Genomic DNA, 15,145 nt, shown 5'->3' on the forward strand with positions numbered 1-15,145 from the left:
ACAGCTCAAAACTGTTCAAGATTTAATTTCATTTTTACTAAGTATTTAATAAAACCAATACTGGAGAAAATGTTAAATTTGATACACATACTCATTCAAGGCCCAGAATGCAGACACAATATGAAAACTTTGGCCAAGATTTCTAATGTTGTAAAAGATTGTTTATGGATAGTGAGTTGAGTCAAGCTAAACCAGGCTTTAGGGTTTCTTAATAGCAGAAAGATGATCTCCCTATCGGGCTCTTATATATAATCACTAGTATTCTGATATCCTTGAAGTTGTCTCTGGCAATCTTAAGAAAGATAAGCAAAGAAAATGCACTTTACAACTAGAAAGGAGAAAACAATTTGGTAGCTTTGGACATACTAACTAGCAAGTTCAGAATATGTACGATCTAAACTCTAAATCTAGCAGAAACAATCTTTCAAAGTTATTTTAACAGCAGTATTTCTAGTCAAAATATGGTGAAGAAGAGAGGTAATAAAGCTAAAATGCATTAAATCAATTTAGAGGCTCTGATGGGTTCTAAATATTTGCTGTTTAATTTATTTTCAAATACCAGGACATGCAACCAGCAAGAGTTACTGTTACTGCAGTTCATATAGGATGTATAAATACTTATTCCTCATTTTTTTGACAATTTAATAATTTTGTTTAAGATTAGATCAAAGAGGGCTGGGGACAATGGGATTAAATATTAGACGATAACATGAAAATATTGGAATCAAAAGTTTTGAGAATGCTCTTTAGTCACTCATAAATCTGTTAGTCTCTATCTCAGAGATCAATCAACAATATGAATTTATATATTTCAGGTATAAATAAATGATATATAGTATATAAATATAGTCTGTAGTTTACTAAATAATATTATGTATATGTATAATATTATACATAGCATTTATAGATATATAATTTGAACTTAAACACCATTGTAATAGTTAATGATTTTTATAGTAACTTATAATTTATTTTTTAATATTTTATTTTCTTAATATTTTCTTTTATATTCGGTTATATTTCTTTTATATTCTTAATATTTTCTTTTATAATGTTCTTTCTGCTTCTTGGTAACTTATGATTTTTTTTTCCATAGCTGTCAGCTAGGAAAAAGTGTATTTTTTTAGTTTTAAATTCATTGGTCACCCTGGAATTTACCTCTTAACCTCTCCTTGGAAACGATCATTGTCAATTTTAGTACATATGCTGCCAAAGCCGGAGCACAGGAGATCAGAGTCAGAAATGAAAAGAAATGACTTGAGTCTGATGCTTTTCCATGGGGAAAGTAACTGGAATCCTTAGTTGTTTAGATTATGTTTAGATTATGATAGGGATGAGTTTAGAACTATTTTAGTTACATTGTTAATTAAATAGGCTTTTATTGTTATCTATTTTTTACATCCCTTGTTAACACATTATGAGGGTGAGCAACTTGTTTGAAATTCATCTCTCACTACTAAATTCATAGTGGGAAACCAGTACTTTCTGTTCTTCTTGGTTTTTGGATAATTTGTGCAGTGTACAGATATTGATCACTGAGCCTAAGGGTATAGAGAAGGAGCTTATAAAATAAAAGCTATTTATGCTGAATGTAGAAAAGTAGATTTCAGGGCTCCGGAAGTGGACAGATTAAATAGAGAACAAACATGTAGCGTGTTTGTTTAAATATGTACCTGCATATTAGGAAGTGCAATAAATGTTCAGTTCATCAGTGTCCTAAATCAAACTAAAGGTCACTCCAAATTGGCACCCTCCTGAGAGTGTTATATGATATTTTTTAGCTTTTATGTGGCATCAAAGTACCGAGAGAGTCTTCAGTCATCTCTTTTCTCTTATTATTTATGAGAAGATATATGCCAACATCAATTAGCCTTTTGGTTCTAGTCCCACTGTTTCTGTGCTACACTTATAACAAAGGCCACACTGTTTCTTTGCTACGTTCATGGCATGTGCATCTTATTGAGCCTGGTGTCATCTACATGCAGGATCTAGCATTCTCACCGCACCACAAAATTATATGATCTGATATCTTGCCAACTTCGCCATGGAAAGGACTCTTACTGTTTTTGTAATGCAAATTAGCATTTCTCATACTAATAGAAAGTGTGTACTCATCTTTCTTCTTTCTTTTTTTTTATAAATTTATTTTTTATTGGTGTTCAATTTGCCAACATATAGAATAACACCCAGTGCTCATCCCGTCAAGTGCCCACCTCAGTGCCCGTCACCCAGTCACCCCCACCCCCCCCACCCACCTCCCCTTCCACCACCCCTAGTTCGTTTCCCAGAGTTAGGAGTCTTTCATGTTCTGTTTCCCTTTCTGATATTTCCCACTCATTTTTTCTTCTTTCCCCTTTATCCCCTTTCACTATTTTTATATTCCCCAAATGAAAGAGACCATATAATGTTTGTCCTTCTCTGGTTGACTTATTTCACTCAGTATAATACCCTCCAGTTCCATACACGTGGAAGCAAATGGTGGGTATTTGTCATTTCTAATGGCTGAGTAATATACAATGGAATATTACCCTTCTTTCTTCTTGTTGACTTCAGAGGCATTTCTTCTTTTAAAATCCCTCCTTAGTTTTTAGAATCATCCTTTTAATAAGATATATATGAATGTGTGTGTGTGTATACATTTTAAATGAAGGATCGTTGATTGGAGCAGTTTTGGGTTTTCTTTCAGCAATAATTCTGGAGGAAAGTATTCCAAAGAGCCTGACTACCTACTTAAAATAATAAATAAATAAATATATAAATACATTCAAAAAATTCCACCTGATATTACAGTAATCTTCACTTCCCCCCCCCCACAGACACACACATACACAATAATTAAAATATGGAAAATTGGAGAGCTATAACAGAAGAAAAAATATGGAAAGATTAAATTAAAATATGGAAAGATGGAAGAGCTATAACAGAAGAAAAAATAATACAGCTTCCTTTTATTTAATTACTATTATAAGCCAGACCTTCTGAAAACATAGCATATATGTATTCTCTAATTTAAAAAAAGAGAGAGAGAAGGGAAGGGCACCTGGGTGGCCAGTAAAGTGTCTAACTCTACCTCAGGTCATGATCTTGGGGTCTGGGATGAGCTCTGAGTCAGACTTCACACTCAGCGAGGAGTCAGCTTGAGATTCTCTCCCTCTTGTCCCTCCCCTTGCTTGCATACTCCCTCTTTCTCTCTCTCTCTCTCAAAAAAAAATAAAATACAAAAAATTAAAAATAGATAGTATTATTTAATGGATGAAGAGATAATAGGATTATAAGAGGTAAGAAAATAAAGCTATACACTCTAAAATTTTAATCAAGATTTTGAACCTGTAATATTTATAACAATAATACTCCTTCATCCACTCTGCCAATTCATGGGCAAATAAAATGTCATAAGGACAAACTGACTTGACTCATAACATAGAAAAAGGAGAAAGGTACTTGTTTTCTTGATACTTGATACTTATAGAAAGCTAATAGGAATTAGAGAGATTAATAAGGTGACACTTGAAAGGTGATTAAAATCCCATTAGAGGGATCCCTGGGTGGCGCAGTGGTTTAGCGCCTGCCTTTGGCCCAGGGCGCGATCCTGGAGACCCGGGATCGAATCCCACGTCGGGCTCCCGGTGCATGGAGCCTGCTTCTCCGTCTGCCTATGTCTCTGCCTCTCTCTCTCTCTCTGTGTGACTATCATAAATAAATAAAAATTAAAAAAAAAAATCCCATTAGAAAGAGCCTGGACTAAAGTTTGGAACCGAGGCATACAGAGAACCACAAAGGCTGAAAAGACAGGTTGTATGTTTTGTTTCTCCTCTTTTTGACTTTTATGACTTTGGAGGGAGGCTCTTTTCTCTTACCTAGGAATACTCCTTCCATTTGTACTTCAGACTGCAACCCCTGTAGCCTGTACAGGGATTCTTCTTCTTAATCTAGTTATTCCTTCCCTCTCTCTCTCTTGCCTACACCAACAATCTATCCCTTCCATATTAAATCATCCCTAAATACACAGAAAAAACATTATGTGTTATATCCTTTTTTAAAAACCCCTATAATAACCATTCATCTCATTCTAACTACCTCTTTGCTTGTTCTCCTTCACATGGCACAGGCTCTCTGAGTTTACTTGCTATTTTCACTTCCTTACTTGCAGCAATCTGTTATTCTGTATGACTCTGAAACCATTTTATCAAGGATACCAGTGGCCTCCAAGTGCTCCATTTGATTTGTTTTTTTTTTTTTTTTGGGTCTCCACTGCTACCACCCTGGTTTAGCTCCCTAAATAGTCTCTCCACTCACTAGGCAGAGAGAACTTTTTTAAAAAAAGATTTTACTTATTTATGAGAGACACAGAGAGAGAGAGAGAGAGAGAGGCAGAGACACAGGCAGAGGGAGAAGCAGGCTCCATGCAGGGAGCCCTATGGGGAATCAATCCCAGGTCTCCAGGATCACGCCCTGAGCTGAAGGCGGCACTAAACTGCTGAGCCACCTAGGCTGCCCCAGAGAGCACTTTGAAAAGCACAAATTTGGCAATGCCAAACACCCACCTAAAACAATTCAGTGGCTCCTCATTATACTTTGAAGAAAGCCAAGTCACTTTCCCAGGGCCTTCGAAGTTGAGCATCATTTTGCTCCTAACTAGTCACTATTCTGGGCTATTCTGACCCTATCAAAGGTGTTCTGCTTTGCCACATTCTTTTCAATTCTTTCCTGATTCAAGACACTTGGACTTGCTGTTCTTGTCTTGATTTTAATGTCACTTCCACAGAATGTCCACCACTCTTTTCTGCTCATTTTCCCTTTATCAATCAGAGCACCCTCATAGTGCCTTCCAGAACCTGTTGCAATCTGTAATTTTAAAGTTTTTTTTTTTTTTTTTTCAGTTGACTGTGTCTTTTCCACCAATCTGATTGAGAATAGATTATGTCTTTTTTTGTTTAGGGTTAAATTTGTAGAAACTAGCACTGAGTAGGTGATTAGTAAATATTTGTAAAGAATGAACAAACAGGGCAGCCTGGGGGGCTCAGCGGTTTGGTGCTGCCTTCAGCCCAGGGTGTAATCCTGGGGACCTGAGATCGAGTCCCATGTTGGGCTCCCTGCATGGGGCCTGCTTCTCCCTATGCCTGTGTCTCTGACTCTCTCTCTCTCAAGAATAAATAAATAAAATCTTTTTTAAAAAAAGAATGAACAAACAAACACAATGCTGGTTCACAAGTGAAGCATTGCAGTTCATGTTCATTGTGTAGCTTTGAAATTCCAGATGGTCAGAAGAAATGCTCAACTAATGACAGGACTTTTCACAAATTTGATAGAAACACATAGGTCAAACATAGTTCTTAATTCTGTTTCTCACATAGTTGAAATAACAGTTTGGTGGCTAAGAAACAATGCTAGTTTTCACTTTGTGGCATTCCCTCTCCCTTCTTTTGGTACTTCTAAAAATTACTTTATTATGAATTTTTATTTTCATACATTATGCTTGATAGTATAGATTGCCACCATACTTTTAGAAGAACATCCAATCAATATATGCCAATTTGTTTCTTTTTGAAATTTTTTTCTTAAGAGTATAATTAGGGAACCATGCAAGATATTTAAACTATACTCATTCTAATTTTAGTTCAAAGTAAAATGGCTAGAACAGCCTATAAATAAATAATAAATAATATAATATAATAAATACCCATCAGAAGAGGACTTTTTAAAAATCAGTATGGCTACCTAAAAGTATTATCATTCATTAAAATTATGTCAAATTATTCTTTTACATGATGCATAAGTTCAGCAGTTGCTCTGAATGAACAACCATTCCTAAATTTTAGTGACTTAAAATACCAATGGTTGTATTTTGCTTTTGATTTGCATTGCTTGTGGTTTTACAGTATAAGGATAAGGTGAGATTCAGTAGGAATGGCTCATGTCTCCTGACAGTGTAAGTAGGAATTACAAGGTGTCTTAAGGCTTGGCTATAAAGTTTCAGGGTCACTTCTACCACAGTCTGTTGGTTAAAGCAAGGCACAAGGTGATGCGTATTCAAGTGTTGGGGAATTCAACAATTCATCATATTGTTGGAGAAATAGCAGGATCATGTGTCAAAGGGTTGGTGGACACAGAGGGGTATGATTCATTGGAGGCCATTCTTAAGAACCACACATGAGAAGAAAAATTGCTAACTGATATCATCAGAATATAAAAGAGTGGGTATCTGATGACTGTACTCATTTAAAATCATGCGTCTTTGTGAGAGAAGGTTAGATGTGTGAAAATAGGATTAGGGAGATATATGGATGAAAGGATGTTGACCCAAATGGTAAGGCTGGTTATGTCCATGTAGTATAAATTTAGATGTGTTTTAAATTTAATATCTTCTCATACATCCACAAAGGAAAAAATTTCATCCAACAAAAGAATAGCTCTTCACTAGGGAAAAGATAGGAGTGATAAATGCCCTCAATCAGTGTACCATCCATCTTAAAGTAACTGCTGCAACTTTTAAAATTTCATAATATATTACAATAAAGGTGAATACTTTAGAATCATATAAATAATAAGTGTTTTATTTCGAAAATCTTATGAACCATTTTCCCCAAAATAGACACCAATAAAAAAAATTCCTCATCAAAAACTTATTCTATTCTGCCTCAGACATGATCTTTTCTCATCTTTTCTACTGACTTTGCAGATGAGAAAATACCAGCCCCACCCCCAAATCTCATTCAAGTTCCCTTTGTTTGTTTGTAGCATAAAGCTCAATTCCAAATCTTTGGATTGATTATTCATGAACTTCTAAAAATGCTATACTATCTTTCCTTTAAAGTAAACTTTTCATTAGTTAGAAAGTAGATTTTCTTAGAAATATTCAAGGAGTGTTAGGATGTGCTGATATGGTACCAGAGGAGAAGGATATTGAAGGCCTGGGGGTGGCTCCAGGTGTTAAGAAATTCTATCCTAAAGAATTATACATATTCGATTCCTTGCGCTATGGCAATAAAATCCATGGTAACACTTAGATTGAATGTAAGGATGTCCTGAGAAATTTCAAAAAAGCAGGTTTGTTGTTGTTGTTGTTGTTTTCCATATAACAAACAGAAACAGTATGTTTGTATCATCTTGTGAAATATGAATAAATTTCCTGAATTTTGTTGGTTGTGGTTATAAATGTAAACTTAGTCTCTCTTTCACTTGTTTATAAATGTAAATTTTTTTTTCAGATGTTAAGGACAAGAGTAAGATGACAATTTTAGTGCGTGTTTTATGTGTAATATTCTTCATTTTAAATATTCTTCTAATTATTGTCCTAGGTGAGTAAATTACATTTATATTTTTTACTTATTGTTTTCTGGGACTTCTTATCAAATGATCATTTTCTTTTCTGCCTCAAACATGATCTTTTTTCATTATTCACACTCTCTTCTCATTATTTGCACTCTTTTCTCATTATTCATGGGTATCCATGGGTATTCATTTCTCATTTAATGGGTATCAATGAATGAATAGTTATGAATTTCTTGACCTGTATAAAGCATGAGGAGATGCAAAAATGAGTAAGACAAAATCGTTCACCCTGATAATCTCACATTCTACCAACATTCCCATCACTATTTTGATATCTGTTGCATAGGTTAGTTTTGCCCATTTAAAAATTTTTTCAGGGCAGCCCGGGTGGCTCAGCAGTTTAGCACCGCCTTGGGCCCAGGGTATGGTCCTGGAGACCAGGATCCAGTCCCACGTCAGGCTCCCTGCAGCCTGTGCTCCCCCTGCCTGTGTCTCTGCCTCTCTCTGTGTCTCTCATGAATAAATAAATAAAATCTTAAAAAATAAAAATATTTCCATAAATAAGATCATACAATTTTTTGTATTCTTTGCATCTTATTTTCTTTTCACATCATGTTTGTATGATTCTTCCATACATAACATGTAGCAAAAGTTCATTGATTCATTGTTGAAGGGGGTTGGAATAATTTTTATGCAAAGAGAAAGATAGTAAATAAATTTGGCTTTGTTAGCCATAAAATCTGTGTTACAATGTTCCATTCTGTATTGTAGTGCAAAACAGCCACATATGATATGTAAACAGTTGAACTTGTCTGCATTTCACTAAAATTAAACATGGAAATTTGAATATTGTATACTTTCCATGGTCACAAAATATTATTCTTCTTATAACTATTTTGTTTTTCTATTTATTATTGTGTTGATTATTTTTAAAATGTGAAAACACTTTTAGCTCTGATTTTGGCCTCAGGTTGTAGTTTTCAGATCTTCACTATAGAGTATTTCACACTATTTATTAATTTATTAATCATTCTAGTTTTGATGGACATTCAGGTAGTGCCACATTTTGACTACTGCAAATTATGGTGCTTTTAACATCCTTATACTTTTAGACTTTTAGTGAGTAGCGGATATTGTTTGGGATATACTTATGAGAAAAAATTTTAAACCATGGAGTATGTATAGGTCAGCATTAGCAAATGAGTCCATAGATTGTAGATAATCCAACCAAAAGTGCATGACATACTGGTTGTTTAGCATACTGGTCAACACTTTGTTGTCAGTTTTACCCATTTTTGTCATTCTGATGAGTGTTAATACTTCATTGTGATTTTAACTGACATTTTCCTGATGACCAATACTGTTAAGTTCCTTGTCATATTTATTGCTCAGTTAGTCATAGTATTTTGTGCTGGGTGTATTTTAATACTTGATCTATATTTTTATTGAGTTAGCTCCTTGTTTTTTGGTTGATTCACAGATGTTCTTTAACATAATAGATAAAAGTATTTTGTATTTCTATTGTAAATATCTACCTTGTAAATTTGTAAGTATTGTAAAAATCTTCTTTATGAAGCTTAAATTTCTTTTCTGTATGATGTCTTTCAGTGAAGAGAAGTTCTTAATTTTTAGGTATTTTTAATTTTTTAAAATTTTCTCTACCATTACTTTTACATCCTCTTTCTGAAATTTACTGTACTCCAAATGCATGAGGATATTACTCTAGAATTTCCATTGTAACATTTATTATATTTTTTTTATTAATTTCAGATCCAAAACTATAATGCTTTTAAAATTGATTGTTATTAGTGTTTGGGTATCATGTCAAAATGTATTTTCCTTCATTCACTTAGTCTTCTGATCTGGAGCAATTTATTAAAATCGATAGTTTACAATTCAGTCCTGATATTGTGAATCCTGAATTAGGAAAATTGTATAATGGCATGTATCCTTCATTATGGTATTCTACAGAGCATCTTCAGTGCCCCCAAATCTTCTTTGCCCCATGTATTCCTCTCTCCTCAAACCACAACCACTGACAATCACTAACCTTTTTACTGTCTCCATTGTTTGGCCATTTCCAGAATGTCGTACAATTGGAATACAGTATGTAGTCTTTTCAGACTGGCTTTTTTTCACTCAGTAATATGTACCTAAGGATCCCCTGTGTCTTTTCATGGTTTGAGAGGTTTTGTTTTATTTTTTTGTTTGTTTCAACTGAATAATATTCCATTGTCTGGTGCATCACAGTTTATTGATCTGTTCACTTACCAAAGAGCATCTCGGTTGCTTCCAAGTTTTGGCAATCCTGAATGAAGCTGCGTTACCAAAGAAATGTATGGTTTTCATGTGAACATAAGTTTTCAACTCTTTAGGGTAAATACCAAAAAGTGCAATTGCTGAATTGTATGATAAGAGTTTTTAATTTCATGAAAAAATCTCCAAACTGTATTTTAAAATGCCTATACCATTCATTGTGCATTCTCACTGACAATGAATGGAAGTTCCTGTTGCTCCATATCCTCACCAGCACTTGGGGTGGTCAGTGTCCTGGATTTCAGCTGTTCTAAGTATGTAGTATCTCATTGAGGTTTACATTTGCCTTTTCCTCATGGCACATGATGTGGAGCATATTTTCTTCTTTTTATTTGCCATCTATCTATCTTCTTTGCTGAGGTGCCTGTTTAGGCTTTTTGACCATGTATTAATTAGGTTGTTTCTTTTCTCATGGTTGAGATTGAAGTGTTCTTTATATATTTGGATAATAGTCCTTCATCAGACAGGTCTTTTGTAAATATTTTCTCCCAGCCTGTGGTTCTTCTTCTCATTCTCTTGACATTGTTTTTCACAGAGAAAAAGTGGTTAATTTTAATGAAGTCCAAGTCCAGCTTATCCATTATTGATTTCATACGCTGTGCCTTTGGTGTTTATCTAAAAAACCATCACCATGTCCATGGTCATTAAGGCTTGCCCCTATGAAATCTTCTAGAAGCTTTTCAGTTTTGTATTTACATTTAGGTCTTTGATATGTTCTGAGTTCAGTTTTGTGAAGGATGTAAGGTCTGTTTAGATTCATTTTTTTTGCATGTGAATGTCCAGTTGTTCCTGCAACTTAGTTGAAAAGACTATCTTAGCTCAATTATATTGCTTTTGCTCCTTAGTCCAAGTTCAGGTGACTACATTTATGTGAGTCTATTTCTGGTCTTTCTACTCTGTTCCATTGCTTTGTCTATTCTTTCATCGATACTACACTGTCTTAGGGATTACTGTAGCTTTATAGCAAGTCTCAATGTTGGTAGTATCAGTCCTCTCCAATTTTTATCTTCTCCCAAATTGAGTTGGATATTCTGTACGTTTTGCTTTTCAATAAAAACCTTAAAATTAGTTTGTTGGTATTCATAAAATAACCTGCCTAGCTTTTAATTGGGATTTCATCAAATCTATAGGTCAAGTGGGTAAAGAACTAACATGTTGACAAGATTGCATCTTCCTAATTATTAGCATAGAATGTCTCTCTTAAAACTGTTTAGTTCTTCTTTGATTTTGTTCATCAAAGTTTTGTAGTTTTCCTCATATAGATAATATAGTACATATTTTATTAGACATACTTAAATATTTAATTTTGGAGGGTTCTCGTGTAAATAATATTTTGTTTTTAATTTCAAGTTACACTTCTTTATTGCTGGTATGTGGGAAAACAATTGACTTTTGCATGTCAACTTGTATACTCCAACCTTTCCATGATTACTTATTAGTTTTCAGTTTTTAGTTCTTTCAGATTTTCTATAGAATGATCATGTCATCTCTGAACAAAGACAGTTTATTTTTTCCTTTTCAATGTGTAGACCTATGATTTTCTTTTCTTGCGTTATCATATTACACAGAACTTTTAGTATGATTATTGAAAAGTAATGGTGAGAAGGGAAAGCTTATTCCAGTGGGAAAGCCACCAGTTTCTCACCATTAAGTATTACATTAACCGTAGGTTTTTTTTCTTTTTTTCTTTTTAATAAATAGTCTTTATTGAGTTGAGGAAGTTCCCTTCTATTCCTAGATTACTGAGAGTTTGTGTCATAAGCGTTATATTTTTGTCATATATTTTATTCATATGTGATAGATTTTATTCATTTGATCATGAATCATGTGATTTTTCCTTCTGAGCTGTTGATATGATGGATTACACTAATTGTTTTTCAAATGCTCAACCAGCCTTGCAGATCTGAGATAAATCCCATTTTGTATAAAATTATTTTTAAATATTTTTGGATTCTAAATAAATAAATAAGTAAATAAATGAATAAATAAATATTGTTGGATTCAATTTGCTAATATTCTGTGAGGATTTTTGCATCTACGTTCATGAGTGATATTGGTCTGTAGTTTCCTTTTCTTGTAATATCTTTGGTTTTGATATTAGGGCAATGCTTGCCTCATAGATTGAGTTGAGAAGTATCTCATCTGCTTCTATCCTCTGAAAGAGATTGTACAGAATTTGTATAATTTCTTCTTTAATTTTTTGGTAGCATTCACCAGTGAAATCATCTGGGCCTAGTCCTTTCTGTTTGAGGACATTACTAATTAGTCATTCAATTTCTTTAATAGATACAGGACTATTCAGATTGCCTGTTTTTTCTCATTTGAGTTTTGGAAGATTGTGTTATTCGAGAAATTGGTCCATTTTGTCTAGGTTATCAAATTTTGGGTCATTGAGTTATTCATAGTATTCTTTTATTATCCTTCAAATTTCCATAAGACCTGTAGTGATGTCCCCTCTTTCATTTTTCATAGTTAGCCTGGGTAGAAGCTGGCAGGTCCTATTGTTCTTTGCAAAAAACAAGCTTGTGATTTTGTTGATTTTTCTCTGTTAATTTCCTTTCAATTTCATAGATTTTTACTATAATTATTATTTCTTTACCTGTTTACTTATGTTTACTTTTCTCTTCTTTTATTAATTTTTTAAGATGAAAAGTTAGATGATTGATTTTAGATACTTCTTTTTTAAAGTATGCTTTCAATACTATGTATTTTCCTTTAAGCATTGCCTTCGCTGCTTCCCAGAAGTTTTGATAAGTTGTGTTTTTATTTTTCTTTAGTTCAAAACATTTTGAAATTTCTCTTGAGATTTCTTCTTTGGTCCATGTGCCATTTAGAGTAGTGTTGTTTCATCTATATGTTTTGGGGAATTTTTCAGCTTTCTGTTATTGACTTCTAGTCTAATTCCATTGTGATCTGAAGGCAGATATCATGTGATTTCCTTCCTTCTAAATTTGTTAATGTGTGTTTTATGTTTAATCATTAATTTAAGCAACTTATCTTAATCTTCATTTGGAAGTTTATGTAAGCATTCAGATTATTTGCAAATAGAAATGCTTTTATTTAATATGTTGAAATCTTTATACCTTTTAGTATATTGCCTTGGTTTATTGGCTTGAAATTCCAGTACAAGGTTAACGAGAAGTAGTTAGGGTTGCATCCTTATCTCATTCTTAATTCCATGAGAAAGTTTTTAAAATATTTCTCCATTAAGAATGGTTACTTGTAGAGGCACTTGGGTGGCTCAGTCAATTGAACAGCCAAATCTTCGTTTCAACTCAGGCTGTAATCTCAGGTCATGAGTATGGAGTCTGCTTCTTTTTCTTCCTCCCCCCCCACCCCTCCCTCAGCTGAGGAACACACACATTCTCTCTCTCAAATAAATAAATAAATAAATAAATAAATAAATAAATAAATAAAATCTTTTTTTAAAAAAAAGATTACTTGTAGATATTTTTATTCAAATTAAAGGAGTTCTCAGGTCATGAGCATGGAGTCTGCTTCTTTTTCTTCCTCCCCCCCACCCCTCCCTCAGCTGAGGAACACACACATTCTCTCTCATAAATAAATAAATAAATAAATAAATAAATAAATAAATAAATAAATAAAATCTTTTTTTAAAAAAAAAAGGTTACTTGTAGATATTTTTATTCAAATTTAAAAATTTTTTTTTAAATTTATTTATGATAGGCACGCAGTGAGAGAGAGAGAGGCAGAGATACAGGCAGAGGGAGAAGCAGGCTCCATGCACCGGGAGCCCGACGTGGGATTCGATCCCGGGTCTCCAGGATCGCACCCTGGGCCAAAGGCAGGCACCAAACTGCTGCGCCACCCAGGGATCCCCTATTTTTATTCAAATTAAAGGAGTTCCCTTTAACTCTTAGCTATCAAAGAGGTTTTACTCTGAAAGAGTATGAAATGTTATCAAATATTTTATTTCCATCTTCTATGGTACATAGTTTGTCTTTTTTCTGTTACTGTGTTGCATTATATAGAATTTTTTAAGTGTTAAACTTACTACATTTTAGGAATAAATTCAATTTGATCATACGATAATAACCTTTTAACACTCTTGAATTAAACTGGCTAATATTTTGGGATGCCTGGATGGCTCAGTGCTTGAGCATCTGCCTTCAGCTCAGGGTATGATCCTGGGTCTGGGGATTGAGTCCCACATCTGGCTCCCAGCAAGGAGCCTGCTTCTCCTTCTGCCTATCTCTCTGCCTCTCTGTGTGTCTCTCATGAATAAATAAAAATTTTTTTAAAAATTGGCTAATATTTTTGTTTATATATGTACATGTGTTCATGAAAGACTGAATTGTAATTTCCCTTTCCTATAATACTGTTGTTAGATGTTCAAATTAAAATAATGCTGGCTTCTAAAAATTGAGTTGAATAGTATTTCTTCCTATTACATCTTCTGAAGGAGGTTGTGCAATATTGTTGTTATATCTTCCCAAATGATCAGACGTGTTCATAATTGAAGCCATCTGGACTGGGAGATTTCTTTCTGTAGAATTTTTTGTATAATTTTTAAACTTAAATATTTAATTTTTACTAGAGAGTTTTCATATTTGTTACTTTTCCTTGGTCAGTTGTGCTAAGTTGTATTTTTTTAAAAATTATCTAATTCCTGGTTTTACTAACATGTTTCTTTATGTCTCTCTTTTAATTTTTTTTACCAGTTTATCTTGTGTTCCATCCTCTTTCAGATTATTTAAGAAGCCAAATTATGAGTTTGTTGACTTTTTAAATTTTACATTAATTGTCTATCCAATTGATTTATGCTCTAATTTTTTAATATGTGTCTTTCTTTCTGCGTTGTTTTTAATTCACCACTCCCTTTGATTCATGCACTATTTAGCATGATAGTATAGTATCCAATAGGTAGTATCCAATCAATAGGTAGTATCCAAAATATATAAAGAACTTATAAATCTCAATACCTAATAAAGCAAATGATTCAATTAAAAATGAGCAGAAGACATGAACAGATATTTCTTCAAAAAAGATATACAGATGGCCAACACACATATGAAAAGATGCTCATTATCACTTATTAAGGAAATACAAATCAAAACATCAAAACTACAATGAGTTATTCCTTCACACCTTTCAGAATGGCTAAAATCCACAACACAAGAAACAATAGGTGTTGGTGAGGATGTGGAGAAAAATGAATATTCATGCACTTTGGGTTTGGAAAACAATAGGGAGTTTCCTCAAAAAGTTAAAAATAGAGCTACCTTGTGCTCCAGCAATCACAATCCTGGGTATTTACCCAAAGAATACAAGAACATTAATTCAAAAGAATAGACGTACCCGCATGTTTATAGAAGCATTATTTGCAGTAGCCAAGGTAAAGAAGCAGCCCATGTGTCCATCAATAGCTGAATGGATAAAGGAGATGTGATATATGCACAGAATGGAATATAATTCTGCCATGAAAAAGAATGAAGTCTTGCTATTTGCAATGACATGGATGGAGCTAGAGAGTATAATGCTAAGTGAAATAAATTAGAGAAGAAAGATACCATATGATTTCACTTATATGTGGAAT

The 15,145-nt window shown here is 33.5% G+C and overlaps 1 protein-coding gene across 5 annotated transcripts in view; it reads left to right on the plus strand.

The window, feature by feature from the left end:
- CLEC2B (C-type lectin domain family 2 member B) overlaps positions 1-15,145 on the plus strand; it is a 55,147-nt gene that overhangs the window by 32,777 nt on the left and 7,225 nt on the right. For all 5 annotated transcript variants that reach the window (XM_072799084.1, XM_072799083.1, XM_072799085.1 and 2 more), the window contains one exon: positions 7,209-7,298. In XM_072799084.1, the coding sequence (XP_072655185.1) occupies positions 7,209-7,298 (90 nt within the window). The remainder of the gene's footprint in view (positions 1-7,208; positions 7,299-15,145) is intronic.

This window comes from Canis lupus, chromosome 25, assembly GCF_048164855.1.
Source record: "Canis lupus baileyi chromosome 25, mCanLup2.hap1, whole genome shotgun sequence".
Taxonomy (NCBI): Eukaryota; Metazoa; Chordata; class Mammalia; order Carnivora; family Canidae; genus Canis; species Canis lupus.